This window comes from Callorhinchus milii, unplaced genomic scaffold (assembly GCF_018977255.1).
Source record: "Callorhinchus milii isolate IMCB2004 unplaced genomic scaffold, IMCB_Cmil_1.0 Scaffold1, whole genome shotgun sequence".
Taxonomy (NCBI): domain Eukaryota; kingdom Metazoa; phylum Chordata; class Chondrichthyes; order Chimaeriformes; family Callorhinchidae; genus Callorhinchus; species Callorhinchus milii.
Window position 1 is genome coordinate 52,787,147 of NW_024704742.1, and position 26,976 is coordinate 52,814,122.

Genomic DNA, 26,976 nt, shown 5'->3' on the forward strand with positions numbered 1-26,976 from the left:
CCAATCTATTAGGAATAGATAGAAGAAACAGATTTTGAGAAGCGTATTCAGTGCAGTTTGAACAGAAAAAGTGAAGGAAACTGAGATTGGAGCAATAAATTACCACTGAACGTAAGTCAAAACATATTTTAAAAAAAGTTGTGAAAAGCAATTATTTAGCTCTAATATGTATTGTAGAGAAGTAGTGCACAATATTTTTAACATTGTTTTTTCAAACTTTAAGTATAAAAGCTGTCTTACTGCAATATTTTAGACTCCACTGTTTGAAATGGGATCCAATGTGTTTAATTTCCATTTACAGAATCATTTGGATCTATCCAAGGGTCATATTAAAGCCCTCACAGATGGGGATCTTTCTTCTTCTAAAGGCATTGAAGCATGCACGAACGCTGCAGAAGCCCTCTTGCAATGCATGAATATAGCCCTTCGCCCAGGTATTGTAACTATAGTTGTATAAGTGGATGCTTAGTATCATTACAACTGGAGATCAGTTAATTTATCTTAACTATTCTATGCAATATTACCCAATTTCAAGAAAAAGCTCAGAACTCCAGACTGGAAAATTAGGCTCTTAATGACTAATTTTTTTGGAATAATGGTTGTTTCCAAACTGTGGCAATCCTGAGGCCCTGTGAAGTGAGCTGCAGATAAATCTTGAGGTCCTTTTTTGGATTCATTTTAGTCTAAACCATAATAGCATTCCGAAGGGACCGTTCCCTTCGTGACTCCCTGGTTCATTCCTCCCATCACCACCAACAGTTGCTCTCCTCCCACCGGCACCTTCCCATGCCAGTGCAGGAAATGCAATACCTGCCCTTTCATTTCCTCCCATACCACTGTCCAGGGCCCAAAAACAGTTTTCAAGTGAGACAGTGAGTTACGTGTACTACCACCAATGTAGTTTACTGCATTCACTGCTTGATGTGGTCTCCTCTACACTGGGGAGACGAAACGCAGATTGGGCGACTGATTTGCTGAACATCTCCGTTCTGTCCACAAGCACAACCCTGAGCTTCCGGTTTCTTGCCACTTCAACTCTCCCTCCCATTCGCACTTCTGTTTTTGTTTCAGATTTCCAGTATTTTGCATTTTCTATAATAGTCCAGTCTAGTAGATTAGGCAAATCAGCAAACCCGGCTGACAAGTAAAATAGATTGGGTAAAAATCTGCAACATAGAACAGATGGTGGTTGGAGCAGGGTTTCTGCCCTCTGCTGGAATAGTCAACCTTTTTTAGTGTAATTCTTTCTTTGAATCTTTGGACTATCACCTGTGCAGGCCTTTTAATTACTGCAGTTGGCTTCCATGTGCAAAACCAGCGGTTTTCAGTTTATAGCTGAAAAGGACAACTTGCATCAGTTTACAACAGTTTGGTTCAGTCTGGGAGCCTTGGCAAGCTTGGTAGCTGTTTCTTCCCATGTGCCAAAAGAATTAGCTTCGCGTATCACTTTGGGCATGCAGTTGTCATCACTTTTGTGTGGCATGTGGGGACAACCTGAATCAAAAAATCAAGGACATATAACACATATTTTTTTTCAGTTTCTAACTCCTATGAATTAAATGCAATCTTGAAGTGTAACCATTTACCAGGAATAAAAATGAGAGAATCCTTTCGCACAGCTAAGATGGGGGGTGTTGTTAATGCGTTCTGTGCAAAAAAAACCAAAAAAGTAAAATTAAGCTATTTGTCTATATTTCAATTTTAGGACATGGTCATCTTCATTCAGTGCAGCAGCAGCAACAGCAGTTTAAAGAGCTTCGTGAGCAGTTTGCTCGGAGACTTGCCAACCATCTTAATAATGTCTTCGTCCAACAGGTACACTGAATAATTCATTTTTATGAATTATAGAATTAACTTGTTGATTTCAATGGCAATCACCTATATTGGGAAGAACTTAAGAAACATTCTGTGTCCCTTCTTACATAAACTGTACTTTGACCTTCCTTTAATCCCATCAATATTTTAAATCAGTAGATATACTTTCACATCCTTAGCCCAAATTTTTTTTAAAATAGGATACACTCATCTTTTATAATTGATGAACTGAGTATAACTGACATGGTGGAAATAAGGACAACTGACAAAAGAATCCTTTGCGGGAATCCACATCCATTAAAAATAGACCTTACAGTAGCCACTTTGAAGTGACGCTGTGAGTTAGGTGCAAGACTGACTGTGGAAATGAAAGCATGATGCAGTCATGCAAACTCGCAATGTTCAATATTGTTCAGTATTAAAATATAAAATCACTATACAGTGTATCCTGTGAATTGCTTTAAGATGTCCTATTGATGCGAAAGGCACTATATCAATGCAAGGATTATTATATGAAATCAAATGGTCAGCCCTTGGTATGATTGTAAAGAAAGCTTAAAAAAAAATAACTTTGCATTGACATAGTATCTTTCATGTCAGGAGAACATCTTAAAGTGCTTCACAGGATTTACTGTGAAGTGTAGTGATTGTATTTTGTAGGTTACAAGCCGACTGGCAAAATAAGTTGCGCGCATATTCCAGAAGGCATTGAGCTGGTTTGGATACTGTTACAAATCTGCACGTTCATCAAGATTTTAACCCATTTGAAACCAGTTTGAAGTTTCATCTTCTCTAAACCTAAGCTTCAAGGACTTCTAGACCCTTTGATGATGTTAATTTTGTTATGTGTTTCAAGCCAGTTATTCAAGCTCTCCTACAAGTTCATTTGGTTGCCCTTGTCATTGTATCAATACTGATAATCTTATATTGTTTATCTTTTTCTTTGTTCTGTGCTACACTTTTCATGTTTTTGTTCTTAAATCAGTTCACTCAGAATCTCACCCTGTACTATCGTAGAGCCTCCTACTACTCAGTTTCTGTGAGTACAATAAGCATGGATCATACTTCAGCCCTTGCTACTTGTCAGGCTTTTAAAAATATTTGTGAATTAAATGCAGCTTTCAAAGTTTGAATATTTTCCAACAATTTTATGAAATAATTTTTGCCACATTCCTGAGAAAGGTAGAGTATCTTAAATTAAGATTAGTGCTTTAAAACTCAGCATTCATTGAATAAACTAAAATCTATAATTTTATACTTACTGTAGAAATGCATTGCATTATTCCAAAGATTAAATCTTTGTGAAGCTTAATAATAGCTGATGCTGCTTGGCATACAGTAGAATTATTTCTCGTTTCCTATTATCTTAAGAGTTTATTTAAATAAATAAAAGCCTGGATTTTGGCTTCCCTTAATGTGTAGGATTTAAATCTAAGCCTGAATGCCTAATATTCTTAGCTCTTGAAGGATGATTAAGACTAAAATCATGTCTTAAAATGCAAGATTGGGCAGAATTTTGGAAGATTCTTAAATTCAGTCTTAATTTGGAAACTTTTTTGTTGCACTCTTTAACAACTGCAGAACATTAAGATTGAATTAGATTTTTAAAAATTCTGCACAATTGATGTGCAGCAAAAAATGAGGCTAAGACTATGAAATATTTGGGGCCTCAGGTGACTTCTATTTTTTAACTTTTGAAACTGCACCAGAATTCTGTAATTTTAACCAGGTAAGTTCAGCTAACTCAGCAAGATTTTTCAATCTCCCAGGGAAGTTCACTGATGCCAATTCATCCTTCAGAAAACCTACTTCTGATTAAAGGTTAAATGTATTTTACTGAACCCACACAGTTGCCATGTAATTTTTGAGAGTTGTCTGTGCACTTTAAACAATGTGCCCTCTATTCATCATTTTACAAAGATTTATGCTTTAGAATTGATGGCTGGGGAACAAACAGTTTGTGCACCACTCCCTAATGTGTTAGCAAAAATTGAGTGCTCCACACAGTTCTATGGTGATGTACCTTGTTTGGAATTTATGATGCCCCTGATAAAAGGGCAAATAAGTCAGTGTCCAGATGTCATCCATTTATTATATTTATGATTACTCTGATGATTCAGTGAAATGCATTTTCCCCTTTAAGGCAGGCTGTGATGATTTTCCTTAAATTTGATTGTGTCGCTTGCCCTTAATGCTTTGGATTTGGGTAAGTAAGCTTCCAAACTCTGCCAGAATTTCAGTTAGCAAGTTGAAATTTGGATTTCAGAAATGACGCATGAAATGTGCACTAAATCCTAGTCTATTGTATATGTTGTACTGTCAGCTAAATTTGCTGCTTTAATTTATTGTGGATTTGCAAAGAAAATGGCTGTTGCTTTTGCTGGTGGTGCAGTGACTTATCTAAACCTTGATGGGTCAATGGCCTGTTTCTGTGGTATAACATTCTAAGATACTATAAACATTTTAAAATGGTTTATAGTAACTTAGAATCCTAGCCTGTTGCAACTTGCTTTTAATGTTTCAGAAAGTGTTTTTAAGAATTTCATTTTATTAAAGTAATTACTGCCAGTGAACCAGTAGCCACAATGCTGGATTCAACTTAACTTGAAATTTGAACTCTGGGTAGGTCGGGTTTCTTGTTCTTGTGGAAGAGTAATCACTTCCTGCTCTCCTAGTTTGGAAAGGCAGTAATTTATATATTTATGTGTATTACAGCAATTTCAACACAGCAAATATTGTGACAAAAAGAGCTTGCCCACCCCGAGAGATTAGGGAAATGTTTCTAATGAGAGAGAATTAATTGTCTCTAACACTTCAAGCTTTTGTTTTGATTTTAAGAGTGCAGGAGTGTATGCGGGTGCACTGGTTAAAGAATCACTGTGTAAATCACCACTAAAATAATAGTTCTTACATCTAGTATGATGCCTTTCATGTTGGGAGCACAGAAGTGTATAACAAGGTATACTGTAAAGTGTAGTTACTGTGTGTTTGGGTGAACATCCACAGAGAAGATCTTTATTTCATAAGTTCTGCAGTATATTTTGCAATGAACATGATTATTATCAAATTGTATAGTGTATGATATATATGCCAGTTACATAGTTTAAAAAATGGACTGAACAAATTACCTGTTCTGGTTCAGAATGACAGTCTTGCATTGAGCAGAATAATGTATACTCCTCTACAAGTGTTATGTGTTACACTGAGGCAACTATGTTGTGCAAGAATGTTGCACTCGGCTGATGTAATAGAGCTCAGCAGCATTTATTGGGAATGATTAGGCATATAGCAACTCACTGCTACTAAAGTGACACCACCCAGCTCAAACCTCAAAGGGTTTTCAGCTCACAGTGGTTCACAGGGAAGTAATTTTGGGCAGTTTCTTTCACTGCATGGGTGAAATAAATTTACACATATGATGTGATCACTTCTCATGCAGTAATGGCCTACATACGTTTTTGTATCAAATGGGACAAAAAAAACAAATACAGAGTCACCCTGTTATAGCCCCTCCCTTCCAAAACTCTGCAGCCCGTGTCCTCTCCCGCACCAGGCTCCGCGACCCTATCACTCCCCATCCTCACCCAGCTCCAGTGGCTTCCCATCACTCAGAGGATACAGTTCAAGATCCTGGTCCTCACCTTCAAAACCCTTCACAGCCTTGTTCCCCCCTACCTTTGGGAACTCCTAACTCGCTACGAACCTGTCCGCTCCCTCCGCTCAGCGAGCTACAGCCTGCTTCACGTGCCCCATCATTGGTAGGCGGGTTTTCAGCCTCTCTGTCCCCACCGTGTGGAACTCCATCCCACAGTCCCTTGGCCTTGCCCCCTCCTTTGCCTCCTTCAAGACCTATCTCAAGACCCTCCTCATTGACTGTGCTTTCGGTCACCATCTTACTCCTACCCTCCCCGCCCTCCACTCCTCCTGATCCCAACCACCAGCTCAGGTGTGGATGGCTGACTGTCCAGCACCTTGGGATGTCCTCCTGACGTAAAAGGCGCTATACAAATGTAATTTGTTGTTGTTAACACGGGTTTGCTTATAGCACTGGTATCCTGTGGACATACACTAACCAGAAGTACACCGGCTTCTTGTGCTGGCTAACCTCCAGGACAATAGCTCTCCACCCGTGGGCTATTTGCCAGAAGCACTGTTAACATCCCTTCCAGTGTGCTGGCATTGCTATGAAGATTTTGTTTTTCTTCAGATTAAGAACCTAAAACTTAGACTAAGAAAAGGCTTCTGTTCTATCAAACCTGTTCCTTCCAAGCCAAACTACTATCATGATCTCGACCCCATCATCTATTTCTAGAGGCATATTGTACAGATATTATATGCCCTCATCCTTTATGTATATTATAGCTAGACTGATTGTTCTTTTTTTGCTTTGAATTCTGGAATCAAAGTTTCATAATCGTTTATATTATTCTGGTCCCTGCTGAAGGCTGTTTTCGGAATAGAAGGGAGAAAATATTAAACTAGGGGAGAAGGAAAAAAGCACAAACCCAATTGATCATGTTTGAACTGATTGTGTTTGACACTGATATTTTTCAGGGACATGACCAGAGCTCCACCCTGGCTCAACACTCGATTGAACTGACTCTACCTAAGCATCAACCTTTTCATCGCGATCTACTCAGATATGCAAAGCTGATGGAGTGGCTAAAGAACACTGACCATGAGAAGTATGAAGGTCTGAATAAGGTAAAAAGATCTCGCTCGCTCCAAGCCACAGGAGCAAGTTTGGGTTTTTCTGTTCCTTTTGCCATGTGCCGTATCTTTGAACGTTCCATGAGCAGTCTGGCCATTCATATGGCAAAACCATATTGCCTCACATAAAAGAATCACATACTGTTCTTTTTCTTTTACTCTCTCTTTCACTCTCTGCCTTTTTCTCCTTCTGAGTCTCTCTTTCTTTCTCTCTCTACCATATCTCCTTTTCTCTTTGGCAAGCAGAATAGGGATTAAAACAATGTCATAAATTCTTATGTTTTAGATAGCTGTCTATTTTTTGCCTTCAAAGTAGGTTGGTTGACCTTAAGCATTTTAATGGTTTTTAAAAAAAAACTTGAAAGTCGGAATTGATCAATAAAGCCTTTTGGCTCAACATTTATAAGTTTTTTTCAGTGCTATAAAGTGCTTTTATAATCATGAATGTGCAAACATTTCATTGCAGGTTCTAGAGCTACAGGCCCTTCAGTGTTCAATAAAAAAAATTGAAAATTAATTCTGCACTGTTATGATATGAGTGAAACACTAAAAGATTAAATAAATTGGGAAATAATTAAGCTCTACTTTACTACAATTATTGATCTATTTTGTAAAATTAGTTTTATGACAAGCAAAGCATTAAAAAGAATATTAGGAATTTAATTAATTTGTCAGTTAGCACACAGCCTCAACCCAGTTCTTAATTGGCATGTCCTTTCCTGTTCTTGAGTTGCGTTTTCTCCACATCAAACAATACATATTAAACTTGGAATTAATATCCTTGAATTAACTATGTTTCTTATATTGGTGTGTGTTATTTGTTGTTACTAAACACAGTATTGGTATTATTGTCTGATATGAACTAATAATACACTCAGTTACTTGTATTGTTGTCCAGTTTTGTAATCCTTGAACTAGTTTTGGTGTCTGGTAGAATGCAGCCCTGTTAATAACACTCTTCACTGTAGCTCCAATTTATTTTTAATGTGAATTCCATTTAATGTGCATCCTTGTAGTTGGCCTGGGTTATAATGAGGATGCACTGTATTTGCTGTTGGCGGATTCAGTATAATTGATTATGTCCAATGCTTTGTCTTTTATTCTGTTTAATTGTTAAATAGGAAATTCATTACTTCTTTTGTTATTTATTTGAAACCCTATTTAACGCCTGCCCATCTGTTTGTGCAAACACAAATGATTATTCGTAAATGACAGCTGGATGCAAAAGAGTGGCAAAGCTGCTAGGCATTCATGGGGCTACTCTTTCCAATGATCAAGTCAAGGAAAACCTTGTATCTTACCCTTCGGCAATGCTTACCATTCACTCTCATAGGACTTGTGCCCTACACAAGTCCTATTGGCAACTGCAATATTTTATAATCCACAGTTGAATTTGGCACAACATAATATATTAAAGAACTAAATTTGCAGTTTTTTTTCCTTTACAGAATTATGTAGATTATATATGTAGATTATATGAACGGGAAATTAAGGAATTCTTTGAGGTTGCAAAAATCAAAATGACTGGCACATCAAAAGAAGGAAAAAAGTTTGGTAAGTTGATTCTCCTGTGAGCTGAGCCATTCATGCTGCTGACCAATGCTAAATGCAAAGGATTCTGAAGACTGACAAGTGTTTAAAGCATTTCACATGGATTGCATTCCTGGTGTATTTGACTGTCAAAGTTACCAAATATAATTTCTGTAAATAATTAATTGTCACTAATAACTTTTCATTGCCATATACCAATATTTTAGGGTATTCAATGACTGAGAAATGACAGTGTTTACAGTTTACAAAGTTTGGTACAGATTGAGTTTAGATTCAAAACCCTTCAGCTAAAAAGAGTTATCTACCAGTTCTACAGACGTTAGGTTAGTGTTGGCAAGCAGTTTTGAGTAGACACATGAATGGAAGTATAATATTTCTATTAACTATTTTCTGAAGATTTTTGGTTATGTCGTCAATTTTAACCATGCTTATTATTTAACTAGATTCAATTGCCAAGGATGGCTTTAAATTTGAATATTGTCTGTAGCTTCACCCTTGCAACAACATGAAAGTCAGTCTAGTTTTTTGTGCTCCTTTGCTGATGTAATTTAACTGCAATGTTTCCTGCATGAATACAATAACTATTTATAGGTACAGTAAAATAAATAGTTGAAACCATTGAAAACATTCATCCATTAAACTTTCATGGTAATATTTGAATTGTAGTTTTTTTTAAAAAGATTTCAGATTTTCAAAATTAGTTTGTCAAAACACCCTTATAATAATTCTTGCATTTGATATAACACCTTATCATGTCATTTTCTTAATCACTCTAATTATTTTAAAATAAATTCTATGTTTGTGGAATCAGAAAAAAACATACAATCTTAATGTGGCTGGATTGTAACTGATACTATTACTTAAATTATAATTTCTGCTGTGTAACTGATGCTCAGTTTCACTTACCTTTTGAGAATTTAATTTTTGGCTGAGATCCTAGAGTTTTAACGTTCATAGATAAAGTGAAATCCTTGGACAGCTTTTATTGTGAAGAATTCTTTTAAAATGAAACAGTAAGAACGTCAAGTTTGTTTTGTCAAATTTGCACATCTGAAATTGCGTCAGATGCAATTTGTTGAGGAGACTGTTCAATAATAAGAAATAATTTATAATAATCTTCATTTGATATTATGCCTATCACACCAGGAGATCATCTCAAAGCAGATTTTTTCAAGCAGTGATTGTATTTTGTAGTCAGTGTAAATATTAAGAATTTTTTTCAATCTCAGTGAAAATAGGATTGTGATCCTGTAGAGGGAACCATGAAAGAATAATGTGTATTTTATAGTCGCATGCTTTGGCTGTTGTACAGAATAACATAACACAAGTGTAGCTATGTTATGCTCGCATGTATGTATTTCTCGGCTAGCACCTAACTAACATCCTTCATCTGCACGGTGTGTGCTACCGGCATATTATTTAACCTGTCTTTGTCTTTTGACGCCTGCTATCTAATGCCATGCAGCTACGCTTCCTCGAAAAGAGAGTGCTGTCAAACAGGATCCCGAGAGTGAGTACTGCTTCCTTCATCAAACTGCTTTCTAATATCACTCACTCCAGTCTTTACTGACAGGAAAATGTTAACATTGATTTTACTAAAAAAATTATAAAATTAGATAGTACCCTCTTGCTCCGAGCTTTGTACAAGGTTTCAAGTAGCTTAAAAAGTCGATCAATGCTTTTCTGACGAAGAAATATTTCCTTCCGGTGTGTGTTGCAAACAGCTTACTTCTAAATGTTTATGGAATAATTTGGTGCTTTAAGAACTGCTGGGTTAATGCCTTAGTTAGTCTGTATAATCTGAGTAATGGGTAGCCAACGGCCTTTTGTTTATGCTTCCTGCTTTCTGCTTCATACTGCAGACTTTTTTTTAACGGAAAAAAGCAAAACAATTCAGATGAACTGGTTTGATATTATGAAGATGCTCAGTCTTCAATTCCTCTCTCACCAAGTTCCAACAGTTGGAATTTGTGGGGAAGGAGAGAACGGAAGGAAAGTGGGTGAATGTAGGATTGTGCTTCATCATGAGCATTATTTTTAATCTACATATCTTTCCTGTTCACCCAAGAAATAAATAACTTTACTCCTGAGAGAAAAACAAAACAACTTGTTTTGCAGATTTAAGTGGACTGAAATGAGAAATTATTCACAAAACCTAGTAAATATGTAAACCAACAATTTATCTAAATTGAATCCTCCTGTAAGGTTTTAGATAAAGTATTCTGTTTTTAGCAAAATAAATCAGGTCTGAACATTTCACTGGAAATTAAATCCTGTACAACTAATTGGCACTAGTAATCGGAGTAGTTGTTGCCGTTATTCATTTAGATTGTTGAACTACAGGTCTTCATGGAAGTTCTGGGAAACTTACTGGCTCCACCTCCAGCCTCAACAAGCTGACTGTGCAGGGAGCAGGAAGCCGTCGCTCTCAATCGTCCTCTTTACTGGACATGGGAAACATGTCCTCATCGGACCTCGATGTAGCCGACAGAACTAAGTTTGATAAGGTAACAAACAGTCTTATCAATAAACTAAATTCACCATCCCTCTATGTAGAGCGATGGAAATATTCAACTTCTTGGTGAATTTATTACTTTGTGCATTAATTTCCCCAAGGCACACATGTTTTTTCAACTTGAGACAAAAATTAGATGCGGTGCTCAGAGTCTACCACAAAATGTTACAGTTGGTATTTTAAAAAATACATGCATGTTCGGGATTAATAACCATTAAAAAAATTTATTTAACTGTAAATGTATCTATTATCCATAAAGCTCAGAGCTAGAGTCTTGCTATGCAACTTATAAGATGATGATAATATGCAAACAGTGTGATTAATTTGTACTTATGGGATGATAGGCCACTATGCAAATCGGGAAACGTGCTTGGAAGTTAGAATTGGACAGACTCCAATACAACAGTGTTGGAATAATAATCGTATTCGATAGAGTGCCTCATCACTTCATCTGGACGTCTCAAAGTGCTTTACAGAGTATATTGTAAAGTGACTTGACTGTATATTTTGTGGGAGAAACGCAGCAAACAATTGCACACAGCAGTGTCCCACAGTCATTGAGCGACCAAATTATAATTATTTTATTCATTTTTTTGAAGGGATTAATACCACCGGAAAAGCAATTGGAGATTGACTAACAGCCAGGTTCCTACTTTCTGCTAGGTAAACAGTGGTAGTGTAAGGAAACTTGCCTTAAGAGTTGTACGGTATATTCTGATTTTATCGGTTTAGTTCTGTAGACCATTATAGAAGAGATCCAACTTGGTTGCCTCATACTCAACATTGATTCTCTTTGTGTAGATATTTGAGCAAGTCCTGAGTGAGTTGGAGCCCCTTTGTCTGGCTGAGCAAGATTTCATCAGCAAATTCTTCAAGCTACAACAGAATCCTGCTTTACTGGGGACAATAATGGTATGATATGCTTACATTTTATTGATAAATCTTTGGTTTGTTAAAAAGAGCCATAGTCTTTATTACCTGAGAAGGGAGGGAAAAAGACAACCGTTATTTTCATCATGTGTTCGTGGCCTTCCAGTGCAGTACATCATTATGTCAAATTGCTTCACAAACAAAACCTTTGCCAAGCACTTTAAAGTTTGAAGCTACTTATGGTTAGTTGATGAAGCCATATTACTGCAACATTACTTTTTCCTGCAGTACGTCTGAATTTCTCATTGATGCATTAGGGAATTTGTTTTGACCGTTCAGCATTTTTAATACCATCGGAAGTTTAAAATGAAATTTAGTGGATTAGTTACTTATGGATTTCATGTTTCCTTTTGTATTCCTGATGTTGATTAAAACCATTAAAGATTGTCTTGTCATTTAAGATAGTTTGTATAATAATTTCCTTCAATATTGTAACTTAACTAGAAGTGTGAGCAACTTCATTACTATTGCACACAAAGCCTAACCCTAAAAAAATTCAACCATTTGCTTGTTGGATAAAATAAGGCTCAATGTTGAACCTTGTAGTAGACTAGATGCTCATGAGGCTATTAATGGAAGTAGTCAACTACTGACAGTATAGAAAAAAGACGATTATCCTCTCTACTTTCGAGTAGTTCCATCGTGGATAAGGAAACCCAGCAGATAATTGGTCATCATTAAAATACAAACTTGCTACATTGCTAACTGCAAATTTCTCGAGATTATTCCTGAGTCCAAATCATTAATGTGAACAACAATGGTCCAAATACTGATCCTTGTGGAACATCACTGCTCACCCCCTGCCAGCCAGATTTTCTTATTATTTTTGTGGGATCTTATCAACTTATAATTTAATTAATTTTTTCAATTTGTATTTGTTATCAATGTCAACAATGGCTGCCGTGGATGTCATTTCTTGTGCGTGCGTGTGTGTTAGAATGAATTGCTAATGACCTGTATCCATGGCAACCAGACAATCCAGAAGACATATTTTTGTAATTAGTTTGGAATTTTGTAAAATAATAAAATTTACTTTATCAATGAAAATGTATTTTTGCTAGATTATAGAAAATCTCCCAAAATTATTCATGTTTACAGATTTCTTCAGCAACCCTAAGCACAGTTGTACAAGTACAATGTGACATTGTAACAATCTGATTGCTATGTCTATTTATTAGACAATTAACTTTCTGAAGTAGAATTCAGTCTAACTATTAGTGTATAGACAACTGTCTCAATTTTATAATTCTGGCACCTCCAACAATGCAATACTCTCCCAGCTCTGGAGCCATCATAGACTCGTGAGCTCAAAATCCCGATACAGGTCTTGAACCTACAACCTTCTGACTCACAGTGTTTCCAACTGAACCAGGCTGACACATACCCAAGCCAACAATAAAGTAACTGTCTTTGAAATGGAATATACACTCTGACGTATAGGTTACTAGAATCTGGCTTTTATTCATAATAGGTGGACTCTGAGGAGATGGACGGGGGAATCCTATCTCGACAACAAAACCCTTTGGCAGATAAACACTCTGTGCCATCAGAGTAAGTAACACCATCAGAGAAAGTAACAGCATTCAGTTAGCAGACTCTCTAATCATGTCCTCAACATCAGAGTAATCTTTCTGGGATCTGTGTTTTGATCAATAATAATAACAATAATAATGATCCAAGACATTAAACCCAATGTTTGTTAATACACTTTTGGGTTCTAATAACTTATGAGATGTAATTTAGGCCTGAATTTTTTATTTTGTTTAAACTTCTTGAAATGTATATAAAACTTCAAATAATTGTGCAATTTTTTATTTGCCTGTAATGGTGTAACACACTAATGGTTTGTGTAACTGAGGTTAAGAAAGGTAAACATCAGGTGCAGTGTTTGTTTGTGGTTGAATACAACAACAAAATTACATTTGTATAGCGCCTTTCATGTTGGGAGGACATCCCAAGGCGCTGGACAATCGGTGTTTCTGACCTGAGCTGGGGGTCGGGATCAGCGAGGGTGGAGGGCAGAAGGGGAAGGAGGGTGATCGAAGGCACGTTCGAAGAGTAGGGTCTTGAGGTGGGTCTTGAAGGAGGCAAGGGAGGGGGTGAGGTGCAGGCACTATGGGATAAAGTTCCAGAGGGTGGGGGCAGAGTGGTTGAAGGCCCACCCGCCAATGGTGGGGCAGGCGAGGCGGGGGAGGTAGTTGGCAGGTTGGTCGGGGTTAGGAGGTTGCAGAGGTAGGGGGGGAAAGGCCATGGAGGTGAGGTGAAGGTGAGGACCAGGATCTTGAACTGTATCCTCTGTGTGATGAAGCCAGTGGAGTCGGGCGAGAATGGGAGTGATAAGGACACGGAGCCTGGTGCGGGAGAGGACGTGAGTTGCAGAGTTCTGGATGATCTGCAGCCTATGGAGCGAGGAGTTGGGGAGGCTGACAAGCAGAGAGTTTGAATAGTTATGGATGTTATGAATGCATGTTTGAGGGTTTTGGCGACCTGCGGTGTGCGACAGTGGCGGAGCCAGGCAATGTTCCGGAGGTAGGGGAAGGCAAAGCGGGGTCATGGCACGAATAATTGTAAAAGAATATGTAAATATCTGTTTAAAATCTATATTTTATCATTGCAGAAAAGAGGAGGCGGGAATTATCCGGTCAATGATGATAAAGGTTTTCCGCTGTATTGAGCCGGAGCTGAACAACCTAATTTCACTTGGTGACAAGATTGACAGCTTTAACTCCTTGTATATGCTCGTGAAGATGAGCCATCATGTTTGGACAGCAGAGAATGTGGATCCTGCCTCTTTCCTCAGTACCACATTAGGAAATGTCCTTGTGACAGTTAAAAGGAATTTTGACAAATGCATTGTAGGTGACTATTTAAAAAAAATCTAAACCAAATAACCAGTTTAACTTAAATTATGCATTATGATGTTGGGTTTCATATGGTAAAGGAACGTATCCAATGGGATCCTAACATGTCCCTTGTTCCTACGTAACTAAGAAAAATGCAAACTGGAAACATGAAATGTGAAATGTAACTGAATATAATCGTCCTGAATAAATTCATCACCTTCTAGTGCTGGTAGCAGAAAGTCCACAATATCTTTGCTTAAAATTCAATTCGTATTTTATGAGTTACACAGTTTTAACCATCAAAATTTTAAAAAATGTGTGTTTTTGATATGGCATTACAATGAACTAGTTTGGTACTTGTGTGTGACTCTGTAACTGTTGTATAGGAACATAGGATTGTACAGAACAGGCAAAGATCATTTGCAGATCATAAGAGGTTAAGATGAAGAAAACCCTTCAGACAATTTTATCTCATGCTCCCAGAATACTCACCCATTGCCCTCCATTTGGCCGGTCTCATTACAAAAAAAATATTAAATTATTCTAGCTATAACAGTATTCTACTATAACAGCCCATAATCAATGTATTTGCCAGATTGCTATCTAATTACCTCTTGAATTTGCTGACCCAATCTGCCCCCACATCTACCTTGCATAGTCCTTTCTACCTACAGTATTTCACCGTGGTCTGTGTAAAGCAATTAATCCTAAACTGGTCACCTATATTTTAGGTTTCATCCTGTAAATATTCCAATGTTAATTTGCTTTTGTGTCCTTCACGCTTTTAGTTGAATCAAATTAAGCAGATGGAAGAAGTGAAAATATCAAAAAAAAGCAAAGTTGGAATCTTGCCTTTTGTTAGTGGATTTGAAGAGTTTGCGGAACTGGCCGAGTCCATCTTCAGAATTGCAGAGCGCAGGGGTGATCTGAACAAGGCTTACAGCAGGCTTATCCGAGCTGTGTACAACAACGGTGAGGGACTGATAACATCTGAACGTGAGCAAGGTGTTTTAGAGCTTTTACTGTAGTGCTTACGGTATGGTACATTTATTCTTGTTCTCAGTGGAAAAAGTGGCTAATGAAAGTCAGAAGACTCCTCGAGATGTGGTGATGATGGAAAACTTCCACCACATTTTTTCAACCCTCTCTCGCCTCAAAATCGCCTGCCTAGAAATCGAGAGAAAGGAAGCAAAACAGAAATATACAGAGTACCTGCAAGCTTATGTCATATATTCTCTGGGACAACCGCTTGAGAAACTTAACGTGAGTCTCCTTTACCTCACTAGAAATCAATACAATTAAGCCTCTGCAAATCTGAAATTGGTAAGAGTTCTCTAAGGACAGCATATGTTTTGTTTAAAAACGGAAAATGACTGTGGCATTTTTTTATTCAACTATTAATGTTCTTGTTGGCTTGTTTATCTAAATTGTGACTGTTTCTTTCATGAAATGCTTCAGTGGATGATTTTATTCTTGAAACATTTGATGAAGTAAGAGTGTGTAACTGACTGTTATTGTACACAGTGTGTTCACGTTCTAGGACTAACTAACTTTTATTGTGGATTCAGCATTTCTTTGAAGGCATCGAAGCTCGTGTGGCACAAGGTATTCGAGAGGAGGAAGTCAGTTACCAACTAGCTTTCAACAAGCAAGAACTCCGTAAAGTTATCAAAGAATATCCTGGAAAGGAAGTCAAAAAGGGGCTGGATAACCTGTACAAGAAGGTGGATAAGCATCTCTGTGAGGAGGAGAATCTGCTGCAGGTAAGCTTGTGCAGAGTGGAATAGTCGTACAAGAATAAGATCATGTCCATTACTTCTGATACAATGAGATCCAATACAGCATGTGATAACGGTAATCTTTACGTTTAATTTAGCGCCTTTTCATGTTGGGAAGAGGTCTCAAAGCATGTTGCATGATATCCTGTAAAGTGGCTTGATGTATTTTGTGGGCAAACATGGCAACCAATTTGCATACTGCAATGTCTCAAAACTTACCATGAAGAGAATGACCGTTAATGTTATCAGTACTATAGTACAACGCATTCATAGGAGCATTCACTGACTCCCTCTTGTCTCCTACACGTAGCCTCTCTTAGATTATAATTATGCATACTATCCAAATATTGTAAATTGTCTGTTTAGACATTTTGAGCCTTTTTATTTCTTTATTTTTCCTACGCAATACAGTGTACAACAGAGAGCCGATATTAAACATTTAATTGCGGCCACTGTAGATAATTGGAAATCATACAAAATACAACTTGGCTACATTGCTAACCAACACATTCTTCCATCAGATGTACTGTCACCACAGATGTACTCTTCCTAGCTTTCTTTCTCTGACTTTTTTTTCCCTCCGAGTCGCTCTCTCACCTCATCTCTTTTCCTCTTGTCTGAGGTGCGTATCTCTAAACTCTTTGCCTCTCACTTTCTTGGACATTCTCTGATACTTTGTCTGATTCTCTCCCCATCTCGCATCCTGCTGCTGCCATGTTTCACTCACAAAATACACAGTCATTTCACAATGTATCTTGTGAAGCGCTTTGAGATGTCTCAACAATGCGTTATATCAAATGCAAGTATTATTATTATAGATTGGTAAATAAGCACTTAACTTCACACTACTGGCTCACATGGTCCTATTATCCTTGTGCATATACGCACAACTGGAGCATCTCACAGCTCCCAAGTTTGCTTCTGTATTGGAAGTGAAACAAGTGGACAACCAGATAATTGGTGTGCAGATATGTTGCGGTCTACTATGTATCCAGGTGGCGGTAATAATTTAAAAAGTTATAAATAAAAGAGCATGGGAATTGTTAGGACATGAAAAGACTTAGTACTCAACCCTAGCTAACTATTTTCATCATATCCCTCATTTCTTTTTCTTTCCAAGAGCCTGTCTAGTCGCCTTGTGAACCCATAGATCTGCGCTAGTAATTGATAACGTAAGTTATCAACTAATGTCTCCTGGTGTTTAAAATCTTTAGGATATTGACCAGATCAATCAGGCCAATCAATCCCTTTCATATAAATAATAAGAACCTTGAAACTACTCTATAAATGTTTATGTTGGCAGTAACCTGTTAATGAATGACTGGTATTTGTGTAAAATCCTGACCCCCTTTGCTGATGGTGATTTCTTTATCCCCACAGGTTGTGTGGCATTCCATGCAGGATGAGTTCATTCGGCAGTACAAACACTTTGAGGGTCTGATAGGTCGTTGTTATCCTGGATCTAGCATTATAATGGAGTTCACAATACAGGACATTCTGGAGTATTTCTCTAGTATAGCCCAGTCTCACTAAAATATCACAAACAGCAGCCAGGTCATTTTAGTTGTGGTCCTGTTTGATCTCAACTTCAAAAAATTGTCATTGTAACATTAACTATTTAACTCTAGCTGCACATTGCAACATAGATGCTCAGCTAAACAAACCAAAGCAGAAATGCAAGTAGTAATTCTGTTGATGGCTTTAACATACTAGCATACTTGAGTTGAACCAAATGTATAAATGTATAAGGCTGCGTCAGCATAGTTTCTTGTCTGTTGCGAGACTTTAAGAGAACATTTCCGTTACTATGTAAAATAGCGGATTTGTAAAAGCATTTTTAATATTTGAGACTTGGCATTATCGGAAATTCTAGCAACAAGTTTCCTGCAGCGTATTTTAATTAAGTCCATAATTTTGCCTTAACTAACGACTTTTTTTTTAGTAGGTTTTTCTTGAGGGAGATTCATGAGACACTGAGACCATTAGTGAACAGGCTAACAGGAGCAGTCAGGACCTTGGTGACAGAGTCAGTCAGAGGTGCTTTTGGCCATACTATCAGAGTTTGCTTATTAAATTCAGAAAAATCTGCATTAACTCAGGATTATTATTGTAGCCATTGTCATTTAGCAGACAGAGTTGAGCAGCAAAATCAAACCCCTCTCAATAGCACTTTCCTCATGAAAAATGTATTGGCTCAGATAAATTAATGTTCTGGAATGAAGTAAGTACATTAGAATTTCTCTCCGCTGATAATAATTACTTCAATAATTATGTTGAATCACAAACAAAAAGCTGGAATCTTGAACAGGTGGGGAATGATGTATTGTGAAATTGCTGAACAAATAGAACTGTTTGGTTTGTCCTTAGACTAGTTTTACATTTGGTTTACAGGGTGTTAACAAAATCCTGTTACCCCATATGTTTCCTACATGGCACTGACCAACACCTGAAACGTGTAGAAGAATGATGGTAGTTGTATATAGAATTACTTAATTGTATTCAATGCAAATATTTAACTGTATTTAAGATGGCCAGAGGATTGTTTTGTGTGAGGGCCATCATTTTCATGGCAGATTATGATCCATCGCCATGTTCCTTAAGGTGATGCAGTGACAAGGTGAAATGCATCTCTGACAGCTTGACAGCTTGTTGCAGATCCTGATAGTCTCATATCACTGTTTTGTAATGGAGTAAGAGGACTTGTGGACACCCTGTACAATGAAACTATGATTTATATACTACTTGGATTCTGTTTTACCATTTCTCGGCAAACTGTCAGTCTTACAGATAGCTGCCCTGTGGCTTTAGCTGTGTTTTGTAAGCTAAGTGTTTGCCTCTATGTCCTATAATGGGAGTTGGACTTTATGAGCTAATCATGTAAATAGTAATTTCCTTCTATAATGTTTTTCGGGCTAAATTTTGTTCAGCATAAAACTCTCTACTATCCAATTCTAGGAGAATTGTGAGCAAAGGGGCTTTGCTCGCGCTTTTTTTGTCACTAAAATATGCAGATTGCCCACTGGAATTCAACCCAAATGTCAAAGATGTCATTGTCTTATAGGAACAGCCATGTTACAATAGTTCTAATTAAATTACAAAGGATTCACACATATACACTCTCATTTTTCAATACTACTAAAAACTATTTTGGCAAATATGATCCACAATTATAAAATTGGAATCTGCATTAGATTAGTGTTTAGGCATAATTTTTTTTAAAAAAAGACTTTATTTTATGCATTCTGCTTCTCATATTTCTTGTGAGAATGACCATTTATTTAACATAGAAAAACAGCCGAGAAAATCTGATTTGAATTCAATACATGGATATCATTCATGCATTCCTTTGTTATTCTTTAAGTTCCATAGATTTAGGTAATAATACAAAAAGGATGTTTTCACTTTAATACAACAAATATCTGATATTTCTATCTCGTTCTCACAACACGTATTTACGGACCTTAGAAAAAACACCATTGTTAACCATGTTAAGATATAATGAACACATTAGCCACAATGCATTATTTTTTTATGTAACATAACACTAATCATGACTTATTTTGCAAGGTTTGCTAAAATAACAACTGCTTTTATGCAGCATTATGAAAGGAGGCTTGACATTTCTGACAGCTGGAGATATTTACTGCAGTATTTCATATGCTTATTGTTAAATATAAGACTTGTAGCAGACCTAAATCATGTTCCAGTTAATTAAATTTTTATTGTAAAGATTATAAGCAGCCATTTAACAAGTATGAGCTCTTGGCTTACTCTATTATGTTTTGAGAGGGGCAGTAGGATGGCAGAAGGAGCTATTTGGGGTTGATGTGAACGTAACCTGAAGATTGATTTAGCTTGAGATTTTTGAATGTACATCAAGGAAACGTTTTGTGCATTATGTGCACTCACTCCAGCTTCACTATTGTTTCATAAGGATTTGGTAGAATTGCATAGTCAGCAGAAGTGTTAGTAAAGGGGGAGCTTTATTATTTATTTGCACAAAAACATTTCTGGTCAACTGAATAATGTTTAGTTAGACGAGCACATTTCTGAATATCTCCATGTGCTTCTAGTGTAGGACCTTTGATAATAAATGTGTTTACCAGGAAATGTGGTGCAACTAACCAACCATCAGGGTATTTACATTCCTACATCTGCACGTATGTGCATTGTGGGGCAAGGCAAGTACCTTCTTTGTGGTAAATATTTCAGATATTATTCTGGAAAATTATGGTTTTAAGTTTATATTTGTTCGAGCTCTAGGCACTACCAGTCAGCAAATGATTTGTGTTTAGCCTTCAGCCATGCTGTCGTCAATGACGTGTGTAATAAGGAGTTATAATCTGCTGAGGGAATAGATTCTGTGAACAAACTGTGCACTAATAACTATGTATCACTGAATTCAAAACACTATTAATAAAAGAAAGTGAACTTCATTCCTTTTGTAAGTCTATCTTTCACTATAATTCATGGAATATGGCTGTTTGGGCACATTGCTGTCGCAAACTGTGCCACCGCGTTTGCCTACAAATGCACAGTCAATCCACTTCACAGTAAATCCTGTGCAGCGCTTTGGGACTTCTTCGCAACATGAAAGACGCAATACAAAAAAATGTAAGCAATGTGTCCATTTCATCGACTTGGTATTGTATTTTGTATTCCACAGAGTTCAGAGTCAAAATTGCTGTGAAGCTTTGCAGTGCGTATCAGAGGGATGGTGAGGACTCGGGCAGCACATCTCGTGCAATTCCTATTAGGAACAATTTAGAAACAAGAAAGTAACACTGGGCACAACGAGCCCCTTCTTGCTCCTCAACAACAACTTGCATTTACTATGTACGGTTATTTATTCAATCCCCACCCAATTGATTTCTCAGCACATTTCTCAATCCATTTTCTACACAGGATACAGTAGTTCTGGACCCCAGAACTATTGAACTAGAATTAGTTAGGCCATTTAAGAGTGAAATCAGGAAGGATGTTTCCACTCAAAGGGTGGTAGAAATCTGGAATCCTCTCCCCCAAAAGGCCGTGGATTCTGGATCCATCCACACCTTCAAGAGTGAGGTTGATAGATTTTTGGTAGGTCAGGATATCAAGGGATATGGGGAGAAAGTGAGAAATTGGAATTGAAAGGATTAGTTGAGGTACAGATCAGCCATGGTCTAATTAAATGGCGGAACAGGCTCGCAGGGCTGAATGGCCTCCTCCTGTTCCTATGACCCATTTCTAATAATGTTCTACCGCTGCCCACCACGAGTGCGCAATAGCCTATAATATTGCACAAAGCTAATCAATAAATCTCAGCTGTTTTTTCAAATGTGCTCAACGTCAACTTAATGGTTCACTGGAAGGTTCAGCAGAGGTCCCCAACGACGGCAAACACGCCAATGAACAAGTATTTTGCTTCCCGCCCCCATCGCAAGAAAATTTACAGCGTTTCCAAAAGAGCCGCCGCGCACTTCATCCACGTGTAGCGGTTTGTGTCCCTCTGGTGTCTGCTCCGCCGCTGGTGCTTTCTCCGCCGTGACAGACGTCACCCTTTTAATGGAAGGATTTTTTTTTTCTTCTCCGCACGACCAAACTATTCACAGACGGGGACACTTCTGTCAAGGTTTTCCCTCTTAAATCTACTTTGTTCCTCCCGACGTGAAAGGCGCTCTATAAATGGAATCTTCTTGTTGTTGTTGTTGTTGTTGTTGTTCCAGGGGAAGAATCCCAACTTTTCAACAACAATTCGCACTTACGCAGAAGTCCATCGCGCGGAGTCGTGTATTGGAGCGATTAACGGGGGTGGAACCTGCGGCCAAGACGGGGGGGAGGGGGGGGAGGGAGGGGGGAGGGAGGGGGCGACTGTGGGCACAAGAGGAAGGTCCTCGCGATCAGAAACTGGGCCGGAACTCGGGCAACGCGGGCAGGTCCTCTCCTCCGGGGGCAGTGCAGTGCAGTGCCGGGGGCCGCCGCTGGTGGCGCTGTTCCCGGGGGGGGGCAGTGCAGTGCCGGGGGCCGCCGCTGGTGGCGCTGTTCCCGGGGGCAGTGCAGTGCCGGGGGCCGCCGCTGGTGGCGCTGTTCCCGGGGCAGTGCAGTGCCGGGGGCCGCCGCTGGTGGCGCTGTTCCCGGGGGCAGTGCCGGGGGGCGCCGCTGGTGGCGCTGTTCCCGGGGCAGTGCCGGGGGGCGCCGCTGGTGGCGCTGTTCCCGGGGGCAGTGCCGGGGGTCGCCGCTGGTGGCGCTGTTCCCGGGGGCAGTGCAGTGCAGTGCCGGGGGCCGCCGCTGGTGGCGCTGTTCCCGGGGGCAGTGCAGTGCCGGGGGCCGCCGCTGGTGGCGCTGTGCCCGGGGGGGGGCAGTGCAGTGCCGGGGGCCGCCGCTGGTGGCGCTGTTCCCGGGGGGGGCAGTGCAGTGCCGGGGGCCGCCGCTGGTGGCGCTGTTCCCGGGGGGGGGCAGTGCCGGGGGCCGCCGCTGGTGGCGCTGTGCCCGGGGGGCAGTGCAGTGCAGTGCCGGGGGCCGCCGCTGGTGGCGCTGTTCCCGGGGGCAGTGCCGGGGCCGCGCGCCGTTTTTGAACTTGTTGCCGCGGAGCCGCGAGGGCCGAGACCGCGGCGGAGAGCAGCGGAGAGGCCGAGACTGGGCCGCGGGTCAACCCGGACACCGGACACCGGGACACCGGACACCGGGACACCGGACACCGGGACAGGCCGCGGGCAACAGGCGGAGGGGCAGCGGGAGAGAGAGAGAGAGAGAGAGCGCGCGGGGCGGCCCTGAGCCTCCGGGAGACAGTGAGTGACAGCGCGACCCCGAGCACCGCCATCATCATCATCTTCATCATCATCACAGACTCACTGCAGCTCCAGTGCAGAGCCCCACAACACCGCCCAACAACACCCACACACCCCCACACACACCAACAACCCCCACACCCCACACACACCCCCACACACCCCAACACACCCCAACACAACACCGCCCAACAACACCCCCCACACCCCACACACACACACCCCACACAACACACAACACCGCCCAACAACACCCACACACACCCCAACACCCCACACCACACACCCCCACCACCCCAACACACCACCCCCAACACACACACACCACACACACCACACACACCCCAACACCGCCCAACAACACACACACACCCCACACACACACACCCCCACACACACACAACCCCCAACAACACCCACACCACCCCAACACCCCACACACACACACCCCCAACACACCCCAACACACAACACCCCCACACACCAACACACACACACACCCCAACACCCCACACACACACACCCCCAACACACCCACACACACACCCCCCAACAACACACACACACCAACACACACACACACCCCAACACCCAACACACACACACACCCCACACACACACCCCCACACAACACACAACACCGCCCAACAACACCCACACACACCCCAACACCCCACACACACACACCCCCAACACACCCCAACACACAACACCGCCCAACAACACACACACACCAACACACCACACACACCCCAACACCGCCCAACAACACACACACACCCCACAACACCCCACACACACACCAACACACCCCAACACAACACCGCCCAACAACACACACACACACCACACACACCCCCCACACACACACCCCAACACCCCCAACACACCCACACACACACACACCCCCAACACACCCCAACACAACACCCCCAACACCCCCACACCCACACACCACACCCCACACAACACACAACACCGCCCAACAACACCCACACACACCCCAACACCCCACACACACACACCCCAACACACCCCAACACAACACCGCCCAACACCCCCCACACCCCACACACACACACCCCCAACACACCCCAACACACAACACCGCCCAACAACACACACACACCACACACACACCCACACACCCCCCAACACCCACACACACCCCACACCCCAACAACACCCACACACCCCAACACCCCACACACACACACCCCCAACACACCCCAACCACACACCCCCAACAACACACACACACCACACACACCCCAACACCCACACACCCCACACACACACACACCCCAACACACCCCAACACCCCACACACACACCCCAACACACCCAACACACAGCAACCCCAACACACCTCCACCACACACACCCAACACCCAGCAACCCCAACACGCCTCCACCACACACACCCAACACCCAGCAACCCCAACACCCACACACACACACACCCCACACACAACCCCACACACCCCAACACCGCCCAACAACACCCCACACACCCCCACACCCACACACACCCCCACACCCCAACACCCCAACAACACCCACACACACCCCCACACCCCAACACCGCACACACCCACACACACCCCACACCCCAACACCGCCCAACAACACCCACACACCACACACACACCCACACACCCCCCAACACCCACACACACCCCACACCCCAACAACACCCACACACCCCAACACCCCACACACACACACCCCCAACACACCCCAACACACAACACCGCCCAACAACACACACACACCACACACACCCCAACACCCACACACCCCACACACACACACACCCCAACAACACCCCAACACCCCACACACACACACACCCCACACACAACCCCACACACCCCAACACCGCCCAACAACACCCACACACCACACCCCACACACACACCAACAACCCCCACACCCCACACACACCCCCACACACACCCCAACACACCCCACACCCCAACAACCCCCACACCCCACACACACCCCACACACACACCAACACACCCCACACCCCAACACACCCCACACAACACACAACACCGCCCAACAACACCCCCCACACACACCAACACACCCCAACACACCCCCCATACACACAACCCCACACACCCCAACACCCCACACACACACCCCCACACCCCAACACCGCCCAACAACACCCACACACCCCAACACACCCCAACACCCCCCCCACACACACACACACACCCCAACACACCCCCCACACACACCACACACCCCAACAACACCCACACCCCCCACACACCTCACACACACCCCAACACCCCACACACACCCCAACACCCCCCAACACACCCCAACACACCCCAACACACCCCACACCCCAACACACCCCACACCCCACACCCCAACACACCCCCCACAACACCGCCCAACAACACCCACACCACACACCACCCAACACCCCCACACACCCCACACAACACCACCCAACACCCCCACACACCCCACACAACACCACCCAACACCCCCACACCCCCAACACTCCCCCCCACACCCCCAACAGACCCTCCCCCCCCCCCCCCCGGGAATCAAGCTCCCGATATTCCGCCTCCTCCCAGTTTTCTGATATAACAATAATAATAAACCGTTTATTATGTGTTTGTCGCAGAAACTGTTCACATCTTCACACCGTCTCAAAGCGCTTCACACGATGTACTTACTGTGCGCTGCAGTGTAGTGACTGTGTGTTTGCTGACTGTGAGCGGCAGAAGTGAGCAGTTTTGTTTGTGGGATTGCCGGCCATGACGCCGGGAGAAACTCCCTTCCCTTCTGGAATAGCGGGATCTCTTAACGTTCACCTGAACGGGCAGACGAGCCTCGTAATGTCTCATCTAAAGGACGGCTCCTCGGACGGTCAGGGTTCCCAGCGCTGCATTAAGATGACTATGAGCCCAAATTCTGGAGCTCCATCCCACAGTCCCTCCGCCTCAACTCCTCCTTTGCCTCCTTCAAGACCCGACTCGAGACCCTCCTCTTCGACCGCCCTCCTTCCCCTACTCTCCCCGCTCTCTGCCCCATCCTGATCCCAAACACCAGCTCGGATGTGGATCCCGACTGTCGGAATGTCCTCCTGATGTCAAAGGCATTTTACAAATGTAATTTGTTGTTGTTGAAGTTCCTCTGTAAACCTACAATCCCACCTTTTTGTTTTCTCGGCGCTAAACTCTCCTAACCCTTCGCCCGTAATCTCACTCGCTCAGCTTTCCCTCTTTTCTCCCACATTACCAGTCTGCGTCTCTACCCCCACTCAAGGCTTTCAAGACCCTCATCCACACCGTCATTTCTAGGCTTTTATTTCAAGCTCACAGAACTTCCCAACCCCCTCGCCGGATCCTGGTCCTCACCTACAAAGCCCTCCATGGCCTCGCCCCACCCTACCTCTGCGACCTCCTAACCCCCTACCAACCCGCCCGCTCCCTCCGCTCAGCCGGCTCTGGCCTGCTCCAGGTCCCCCGACCCATCCGACCCACCATTGGCGGAGAGCCTTCAGCCCCTCTGCCCCCAACCTCTGGAATTCCATCCCCCAATCACTCCGCCTCACCCCCTCCTCAGCCTCCTTCAAGTCCCGCCTCAAGACCCTCCTCTCCGACCATGCTATCGGCCACCCCCCCCCCCCCCCCGACCCCAGCTTGAGTCTGAAATGCTGTACACTGTCCAGCGCTTTGGGACGTCCTCCCGACGTGAAAGGCGCTATACAAATGTGTTGTGGTTGTTGGTTGGTTGTTGCACAAGTTGCTGATCGTCCACAACTGTAGTTCTCACCAGACTGTGTGAGCCTGTCATCCCATCCCTGCTGAATTCCATCGGTTCGCCATCCACCAACGGATCATATCCTCGATCGCACTTCCAAGTCTCACCTCGCTCCACGTTTTACCCGGGACTTTACTGCCCCGGATACTCCCTCTGCTCAGTCTATTTTATGTCGTGGAGTCCTGTAGCTCAGTGGTTAGAGCACTCGCTTTGCAAGCGAGAGACCTGAGTTCAATTCCAGGCAGAGGGCGAAACCTTGGGCAAGTTTC

General features: G+C 42.2%; 2 protein-coding genes across 7 annotated transcripts in view; both read left to right on the top strand.

The window, feature by feature from the left end:
- The window catches only part of exoc1 (exocyst complex component 1), a 31,220-nt gene extending 10,642 nt beyond the window's left edge, over positions 1-20,578 (top strand). For 2 of the 5 annotated variants that reach the window (XM_007892768.2, XM_007892770.2), the window contains 12 exons: positions 302-434; positions 1,706-1,815; positions 6,370-6,519; positions 7,974-8,079; positions 10,420-10,583; positions 11,393-11,503; positions 12,993-13,072; positions 14,139-14,376; positions 15,153-15,336; positions 15,428-15,627; positions 15,933-16,127; positions 17,523-20,578. In XM_007892768.2, coding sequence (XP_007890959.2) covers positions 302-434; positions 1,706-1,815; positions 6,370-6,519; positions 7,974-8,079; positions 10,420-10,583; positions 11,393-11,503; positions 12,993-13,072; positions 14,139-14,376; positions 15,153-15,336; positions 15,428-15,627; positions 15,933-16,127; positions 17,523-17,675 — 1,824 coding nt within the window. In that variant the 3' untranslated portion in view covers positions 17,676-20,578. Of the gene's footprint in view, positions 1-301; positions 435-1,705; positions 1,816-2,800; positions 2,855-6,369; positions 6,520-7,973; positions 8,080-9,541; positions 9,587-10,419; positions 10,584-11,392; positions 11,504-12,992; positions 13,073-14,138; positions 14,377-15,152; positions 15,337-15,427; positions 15,628-15,932; positions 16,128-17,522 lie in introns of all 5 variants that reach the window. The other 3 variants (XM_042341997.1, XM_007892766.2, XM_007892767.2) reach the window with 3 other exon arrangements.
- Positions 20,579-22,707: 2,129 nt separating this feature from the next.
- Positions 22,708-26,976, top strand: part of cep135 (centrosomal protein 135) — a 45,179-nt gene continuing 40,910 nt past the window's right edge. The window contains exon 1 of one of the 2 annotated variants that reach the window (XM_042341996.1): positions 22,708-22,912. The gene's annotated coding sequence lies outside the window, so the exon portion shown is untranslated. The remainder of the gene's footprint in view (positions 22,913-26,976) is intronic. The other variant, XM_042341995.1, reaches the window with a different exon arrangement.